Raw genomic sequence first — 9258 nt, forward strand, 5'->3', positions numbered from 1 at the left:
GCGTCGCCCCGCCCACGTACGCTCGACGTCATGGCGTACGAGCGTTGGCGCAATGGAACACTTAGTTTTTTTTAGGAGCAATTAACATATATTTATAGGTAATATATTGTGTAATATATTGTGTTTTCTTTTTTTTTTTGTTACATCTGGAAAGGTTTCAACAGGAAATGAGTGTTTATGAGGGAATTATGGGTAAACGCCAACTAACTGAATTATTTAATTAAGGACACTGGGTGGCAGCAGAGTCCATGATGTGACAGGCCAGCTTTTATTGTAAATGTTTTTGTAACTCACAGTAGACGACCCACAAATAAATGTTGATATTCACATCTCTGTGTCCACAAATTTATTTGTATATTTGTGTTTTGTAAAATCGAACATTCAGAGCGTTTTGTACTCCTGAAACGCGCTTTGCACATTTGAGCATCATGTCCTGTGGATTTTTGTGGATCGAGTCACATTTGTGCCTTTGTGGAATTCTGTCCACTTTGTATCGCAGGCGATCTGTAGAGAAAAAAATCACAATTGCATCAGTATCCACAGATGTGCATGTTGTGCGTGTGCATGTGCAAATGTGGGTTTTAAATGCATTTGTTGGATTTCTTGTCCATTTGTGGAGCGTGTCACATTTGTGACTCCGCCCTTTTGCGTATGGCCATAATAACGAAGGATCAAGGCGAGCACAGCAAGCACAGCACACTGTGCACCAAACGAAATTTGTCCTCTGCATTTAACCCATCACCGAATACGGGTCCGCTTCCTTCCCACTAGGCCTTCACTGGCCCTCAAACCCCAGTCTTCAGTGTGACAGATGGGGATACTCACCAGGGCATCTGAGAGCATCTCTCTTCCCACCCCCATCCCATAAGGCACAGCTTCTGTCCCGACACCTGTATATATTACAGTTCTTGACAAATCTATAAAAAATGCATCTGTGTATGGACCTGCCCGGTCTATAGTTATTATTTTTCCAAATAAGCAGGTAAATGAATGTTCATCTTTCATATTAAATATATTTTCCTTGTCTGAAAAATGTTCATTGTCTATATTTCTCTACAAATTAATGCAAATACCTGTTGCTTTGGATAAAAGTGTAAATATAAATGTAAGAGTGGTAACGCTACAAGGCTGGCTGGCCTTTTTTTTAGATGTCTGCATTGTTCTGCATGTAGTAGGAGTGTAGTTTAAGTTTATTTTGAATGAAAAAAATACCCATATGCAGTTTTATTTTTTAACATAAAATTACGCTACATTTTCAAAAAACGCTTCTCTATTTATTCACGGCTCAGTCGTAAATACATGTGTGACATTTGAAACGAACCAAGACGATAAAAATCCCTTCTCATATTTGCTGATATTGGTGCTTTAATCCTGTATTCCGCATTGGCCCTGATAGACGTCCATTCATTTAAAAGGAGCGTCAGCCCCTCCCAAGATGGCGGCTCTACTAACGTATCTTTGGCTACTTAAACAGCGCATTTTCTAAAACAGTTGTGTAAAATACGTCGTTAATGTACAATAAAACTCCACGACGTCGTTTTTATGCCGTTCTGAACATACACTGTCAAGTATGTTGACACCAAATAAACACAACTTCTTGCACAATTTAAACTGTATAATGTATGTGCTTTTGTACATATGTATAACTGTTACATATTTCATTGCATGCAAATTTCTTGCCATTTCATTACTGCTATGAGAGGCTTTGCACTCACACATATTGTGTACTGGTGATAACTGATGAGACAATAAAAGAGATTTGACATATTGTTAAGTTGGTATTAATACAGACCTGTATGTGCAGTCAGTTGCTTCATATAGTTCAACACCAAAAGTGTCTTATTTCCATATAGAGTTGTTGTCTGAGTAACAATAAACGGACATGGTACCCTTCTTATGATTTCTGCAACTATTTTATCTTGGGGTTGGGGTACTATGGCATGACAAATCTTTGTCATGGTTCTTTTTTGGGGTCCTCTCTTGGTCTGACACTCTTACTGCAGTCATCTACTCTGTGGCCTGTTAGGAAGATTGTATTGGGGCAGTGGTGGCCTGCCTGGTAAGGAATCGATAGTCGAAAGGTTGCCGGTTCGAATCCCGAGCCGCCGAGGTGCCATCAGCAGTGCAATTCTCATGGCAATGCTGAATAAAAACGAGTGTTGTTGAAAACGCAGCACTGCGGCTGTGTGAAGGGGCTGAACTTCAGTGTGCTGTGTCATACTGTGTTAAGCATGCGAGGGGGGGTTGCTGTGTGCGTTACCCTGAGCTGCCACAGTTCGGCTTGGCTTGACAGTAGCTTTCACAGGACTGCAGGGTTGTGGGACATCTGCAATGCAGAAGTCTATATATAGCAGTAGGTGAGGGGTGCGACTGAGAAGAGAGAGAAGTGTGAGAGAGGAGGGGGGGTGAAAATAGGGATGGATGGCAGGTTTTTTTTTTCATAATCTAACATCTTTCATAACAAAGTGTCCTGGATGAAGTTGAATGAATAAAAACATTTCAAAAACCAACATGATGCATGATTCATCAGTGCACCGCTTCCATAATTAACACGCACAGGCTGTATACAAGATTCTGAAACGCACACAATCAGTCAAGGTAACTGTTAGAGCCCTGCAAGCTCAGAACTATGATCCCGATTCGCACAGACAGGGGAGACTGTAATTGAAATGCTGAGAACTGAGGCTGATTTATTGAAGAAAAAAAAAAGTGAGTGATTTCTGGCTGAGCCGCCCTTGATTTGTCTGGCCGGGATGGTGAGAGGTGGCGTCAGCAGGTTCGCTGTTTTGGAGATACATGCATAATTGAACAGGCCAGTCTCTCAGCAACCCAAAGAGCTGCCGTAGTGAAACAATAAATCCTCACCCCGTCATGCACACTTCTCTCCCCTAATATTGATGGGCCTTCTCCGGGCTGTAATTACGCTGCTGTGTGAAGCTAAGTTATCGTCTAGCAGCGAGCAAGAATATCTAGATGTGGCCAGAACATTTTGTGGCACCCTGGAGCAATTTCTAGCCACTTAAATACACTTTAAATATTTTCCAATGCTTCATAATTTAATACAGCAGCATATCTCCTCTGCTTAAATCACTAGTACAGATGAGTCACGGGAAAAATCAAAACCCTCACTTTCTATCCAACGTGTAAGTAAAAAACAATTACCCGACTTGGAAACATATTTGTATTTATTCAAGAATAATATATACTTGATAAGACCTATAATTGCTGCAGAACAGGTTTAAATGTTTTGGAGTATGTTAGAATTGCTCGATGCTGGTAGAAAGAAGCCAGTGTTGAATACTTCCTGAGCATTCTGCTCTATGTATTACGTGTTATATTGTACACTTATTGTACTATTTTCCAGAGTGCCTTACATTCCCAAGTTCCAGGATCTGGAATTTCAGGATAAAATTTGTGCCGGAACACAGTGGTAGGAAATGGGCATCAACAGCTATCAATTATAAATACCATCCACAATCATTAGGGAAATTATTATGCATGCTTTTCCATAGTTTACTAAAAAATACAATATCAGCCAACATTCAATGAGCAAAGAACTACTTACTATACTGACTGAGAGCAGCTCATGAAATGTAATCAGCAGAGGCAGGGTAGTCTTGTGTGAAGAGAAAGAGTGAAGTATTGGCCAAAATATATAGCCATTCTGCTTCTGTTAAGGTACTGAAGTTCACCCTTCAGGTGGACTATAGACGATGGTGGTTTTATTAATTATGCACACAGAACATACCATTTTCTTGCAAATGGTGTACATTAAAGCTGTTTTTTTCCTCTCTCTCTCTCTATCATAATATTAATACCCTGCCAGCGTAATAACTCAGTTCTACTGTGATTGATTTTGTTTGTAGCTGGAATCTTAAATGAGTGTTCTCCTCCACCCCCTGTCATTTGTCACGATCTGTCATGACTGGAAATCAATGTCCTAAGGATTAGAAGAGGAAAATGAAGTCGTTTCCGCTGACAGAACTGCTGGTCAAAAGGAAGCCCCTACCATCTGTCTTCCTCCTCATCTTCATCACGGTTGCTACCTCCATGAGAGGGCATTGAGTTCAAAACTGAAGCATCCTGCACCAGACTCATGATCAACGTTAACTCATCTTTTACTGTGTACATCCTACGGTATATTATTGTCATTTTCAGTATATATCATGATAAAAAAGAACACACTGGGAATAGGCAAGTTTAACGAATAAAAACCTACTAAAAATGATCTCTTATAATAGAAATTATACAGAAAAGGTTACATAAAAACAAGACTGCTGAATTTGGTTAATAAATGGCTTTATTTGGCTTTTTTGGAAAGAATATCACTGTATGACTTGGCACATACAGTCACAGTAGAATAGCAGAACAATCTGTAAAGTGTCAGCGCTCCTGAACCATCTCTGAAAGGTGAAAATGTATACGAGGACTCTTTATGGGTCATTTTTATGGTTATTGTTCATGATTAAGGCATTTGCATTTTTAGACACAACAAGCAAATCTAGCCCATCCCCTCACAATTCAAGCTCTGAGAATCAGGCCATGCAATAGAATTCAAGCTCTTGATTCATTCATTCGTCTACCAGCAAAAGGCCTCAACTGACCAAAGCACTTCCAAAATGTCTCTGACCTGTACCTAAGATCACAAGATGTCATTCTGGAGCTCACCATGCTGCTACAGCAAAATTATCTGTGGTCACATGACTCCGTGTTGTGCGTCCTCCACTCCCAAATCCTTGCCGGGATAGTAAGGATGGGGCAGGAAGTGGGAAAGGTTTGAAATAGCCCTTGACTGTGGTGCTGCACCATCACCCCACCCCACATTGGTCTGGCTGTCACCCGCAGATTGAATGAAAGGCCATCGCTGCCACCACAACCTGTCTGAGGCAGACCTCTGTTCATCTACGCAGGGCTATTATTCCACAGGAAAGCTGGTCTGTGACCAATGAGTCAATCAAGAGCAAGTTATTTATTTTAATAACTTAAAAGGTTAGGAGGTTAGCAGCATGTTTGAAATCCCTACATATTTTTTTTTTTTTATTTCATTCCTGGAGGGACCCAGCTGCAGCCCCTCCCAATAAATAATTTTAACTACTTTATTTATTCGTTTCCTAGATTCCAAGTGACCACTTTTGCCGTGCTGTGACCATAGCAGTGAAAAGAATGGGGAATGTCAGATGCGAATACCTCTTGTGGAAGAGTGCAAAGAATATATATTTTAAGGAAGGGGGTGGTGGGGGGGTATGGAGCAGACATCAAAATAGCGACATCAGTCACTGAAAATACAAATGTGCTGGACGTTCAGGTGACTAAGGAATTCTTGTAAAAATATGATTTTTTGGGGGGGAACGATCCCTTTTTCCTTTTCAGGCCTCCAGGACAACATACAATGAACGCCTGATCATCGTTTTACGTGTTATTATTGTTGAAGTCATGTAGCACCGTTTAAATGTGGGAACCATTCAAATTGGTCCGCTTGCACCAGCTCTCTGTGCATATGGTTAGCAATAAGAAACCCCCTGTGGCCACCTCAACATTGCGTCTGTCCTGCTGCACTGGCAATAATGGCACAATTGAAGCGGGGCGTGGCGGGACCCTGCGGTCCAGCGACGCCGCGTCTTTCTTAAACGATCTGTTAAGGCATTTTTCTCCCTCCCAGACTATCGGAACATTCATAAGGTGTCTCTGTGGTCCCCAGAACATCGACTGATCCTGATGGTTAATCTCCCTCAGCATCTTTGTCACAAAACCAAGACGACTAAAGAAAAGATGACACAGTGAGGCTTCTTGAGTGACGGCAGGCTGTTCTGTTGTGTGTGTGCATATGTTTGTGTGCTTGTGCGCATTTTATGAACCAGAGATATGAACAGAATCGGTGGGAAACAGACCTGGGTGAGTGAAGAAGTGTGTAAGTGAGTGAGTGAACAAGGGGAGGAGAGGACAAGGGAGGGAAGGTAATGACTTCAAGCAGTTTAGCTCTTGCTGGTCTTGGTGGCGTTGCCTCCCTTACTCTGCTCCTTCTCCTTTGGCTTCTCCTCTTTCTCTTTCTCCTTCTCTTTCTCCTCCTCCTCCTCCTCCTGATCTTCTCCCTCCTCAGCCTCTTCTTCTCCTTCCCCCTCCTCTTCGGCTTCTCCATTCTCTCCCTTCTCCTCTTCCTCCTCTTCCTCTTCCTCCTCAGCTTCCTCCTCTTCTTCGGGCTCCTCGGCTTCCTCAGGCTTCGCTGCCGTCTTCCTGTAGGGGGCAGCGGCGCTCAGGATATAAGAGCGGGTGGAGGAGTAGGAGATGCCGGGGTAGGCTGACTGCAGCATGGCTCCACCAACTGAACTCAGACGGCACTCCTCGCCTTCCAGAAGCTTCCTGCAGACAGAGAGACAGAGAGAGAGATTTTAACTTTTAACTCTGTCATCTTCTAAGTTCTCCAGGGCGTGGCACGTTCTTGCCTGTAGGCCGCAATCTCGATGTCCAGGGCCATCTTGACGTTGAGCAGATCCTGGTATTCACGTAGATGGCGGGACATCTCTCCTTTAGTGCTGCGGAGAGCCGACTCCAGCTGCTGGATCGTATCCTGCACACGGTCAAAACACCGTCATTCCATTTGCAATGAAAAGTAGATTTCCTTCCCCAGACACCCCGCTGATCCTGTCCTAGCCCCCTCACCTGCAGCTCCCCGATCTCGTTGCCGTGACGATCCTCCATCTCTGCCAGCTGCCGCTCCAGGGCCTCATTATGGCCCCTGAGGGCATCGATCTCCAGAGTGCGGGCCTGCACCTGTCGCCGGTACTCGCTCAGCTCCTCCTTGGTCTGCTTCATGGCGTCGTTGTTGCGGGCGGCCGCCTCCGTCACGCTGGCAAACTTTGAGCGGTACCAGTCCTCCGCCTGCTGCTGGTTCCTGGCAGAGAGAACCTCGTACTGGGCTCGGATGTCCTTCAGGGCCACGGCAAGGTCTGGCTTGCTCATATCCATCTCAACAGAAACCTGCAGAGATGAAAGTGACTGGGAGTCAAATTAACCAAAGGAGAGACAGAGTACTTCTGTCCTGCATGCCTGAGGATGTACCCTCATGGCAGTGCAATCTTTCTGTCATACTGCAGCAATGGTTAAGGAAAGGTCTGAGGGCCTGGTCTCCATCAGTTCTTGTGGCTGGGCTGGGCTGGGCTGGGCTGGTCAGTGCTTTTCTGGTTGCAAAAGCGGGACCTACTCAATATCGATGGGTGGTGTTAATGTTACGGCTTATTGTGTTCTAAGAACGTAAATATCAGTAAATGCTAAACTGCAACAAATTACTTATAATTAGCCATTGCTAAATAATGCAATATGATTTGATGGTGCTATATCTTCAGTTTTTATTTATTCATACCACTTTTTGAAATAAACCCAAAAATGTATATGCATATTTGGATGTTAACCGTAATTTACTAGTAATGATCATACTTAAGACCTTCAATATCTTTTTAGGGTCAAATCCGCTTTCTCTATCCGTCGAATCTGAGTGGGGATTTTTGCATCAACTGACACCTGAATGCTGAGTGCTGGTGTATTGACTGCTGACTCAGGAACCTTCCATGCATCCATTTTATGTGCAAAGCAGCAGCAGATCCCTGGAGTGAAGCATAAGGAAACTATTTTTAGCCTCTCATTCATTTTCAGTTACATGAATCTTATTGCATTTTATTTGATGTGTTTATGTATATGACCTTTTAACATCGCACTATGAGCAACAGATTTACTTAGAACTTATGCTTAATGTGTAACGTACAAACCCATTATGCGTTAATACATCAAATATAGTTTGTCTTTATATTTTAATATCACTCCCTAATTTATTACTTGCCAACCAACGTGGGCTGGTCCTGCAGTCGGGAGCCACACCCTAAAACAATGCGCCGCATTCTGCCTGCATCCCTCGTTTCCTGTCTTTTTTCTGTATAAATATACCTTTTCAGCAGTTTGATTTTATTTCCTATTATTCTGACAGCGTGCGTGTGTGTGCGTGTGAGTGAAGGGCAGGAGGACGGTGCCTGCTGCACTGCGGACGCGACGCTGTGTCACGAACCGGGGTGGGGGGGCTGCAGTGCCGTAAATTTACCCCCCCCCCCCCCCCCGCACGCACACACGTCACGCATCTAGAGCCGCAGAATTTTTTTTTTTTTTAAACCCCTCGAATTGCTCCGTTCTGCGTCTATTTGTCACCGAGAGAAAAGGCGCTTTTTTCGAAGTCAGACCAGACTTTGGCCCCGCCCCTCAGCGTCATATTCTGACGAGGCGTCACTGATGGACAGAACACCGCCTGTCGAAACTTTTTTTATATATATATATATATATATATATATATATATATATATATATATATATATATATATATATATATATATATATATAGAGAGAGAGAGAGAGAGAGAGAGAGAGAGAGAGAGAGAGAGTTAGAACAGTTTAATTTGAAAAGGATTCTAACACTGTGCGCCACACAGGACGCGCGGGTCACGCTGCAGCTTGTGCTCGTTACCTGTGTCGCCTGCAGCGACGCCTGCAGCTCCTGCAGCTCCTCCTCGTGCACCTTCCTGAGGAAGGCGATCTCGTCCAGCAGCGACTCCACCTTCTTCTCCAGCTCCATCCTGGCCAGCGTGGCGTCGTCCACGTCCTTGCGGTACGCCTTCAGGGCGTGCTCGGCCTCCTCCCGCAGCCGCGCCTCCTCGTCCAGCTTCTCCTTGACGCGCTCCAGCGCCTCGGCCATGTGCACGCAGTCGAGGTGGACCTGGTTCTTCTCGTGGGCCAGGTCGTCCACGCGGGCGCGCAGCTCCCGCACCTCCTGCTCGTACAGGTCGTGCAGGCGGGAGGGCTCGCTGTGGCGCTGGCGCAGCAGGGTCACCTCCGCCTCCAGGACCTTGTTGTGCTGCTCCAGGTGGTGCACCTTCTCGATGAAGGTGACGAAGCGGTCGTTCAGGCCCTGCAGCTGCTCCTTCTCGTTGGTGCGGATGATCTTCATCTCGTTGGTGAGCGCGGTGGACTGCGTCAGGTCGACGGCGCCGACTTTGGCGCGGTAGCCGGGGGTCGCCGCGGAGAACGGGGAGCCGTAGCCGCGGTGCGTCCCGGGCCGGTACGCCGCCGACAGGCGGGTCGGGCTGCCGCCCACCGCCGCCCGGGCCGAGTGGCGGGGCGCGTCCCCGAACATCCTCCGGTAGGAGCTGCCCGAGTAGTCTGCGAAGCTCATGGCTCCTTCTGGGTTCCTGCGTGCGGGCGAGAGAGAGAGAGAGAGAGAGA

General features: G+C 45.4%; 1 protein-coding gene across 1 annotated transcript; it reads right to left on the minus strand.

Annotated features, from left to right (window-relative positions):
• Window positions 1-4282: 4282 nt before the first annotated feature.
• On the minus strand, window positions 4283-9258 carry neff1 (neuronal intermediate filament family member 1). The gene is made up of 4 exons (XM_028995145.1): window positions 8504-9258; window positions 6658-6975; window positions 6441-6565; window positions 4283-6357 (listed from the first exon to the last, which is right to left on the minus strand). Exons 1-4 carry the CDS (start codon window positions 9206-9208, stop codon window positions 5973-5975), a joined length of 1533 nt encoding a protein of 510 aa, XP_028850978.1. The 5' UTR covers window positions 9209-9258; the 3' UTR covers window positions 4283-5972.

Source organism: Denticeps clupeoides, chromosome 11 (genome assembly GCF_900700375.1).
Source record: "Denticeps clupeoides chromosome 11, fDenClu1.1, whole genome shotgun sequence".
Taxonomy (NCBI): domain Eukaryota; kingdom Metazoa; phylum Chordata; class Actinopteri; order Clupeiformes; family Denticipitidae; genus Denticeps; species Denticeps clupeoides.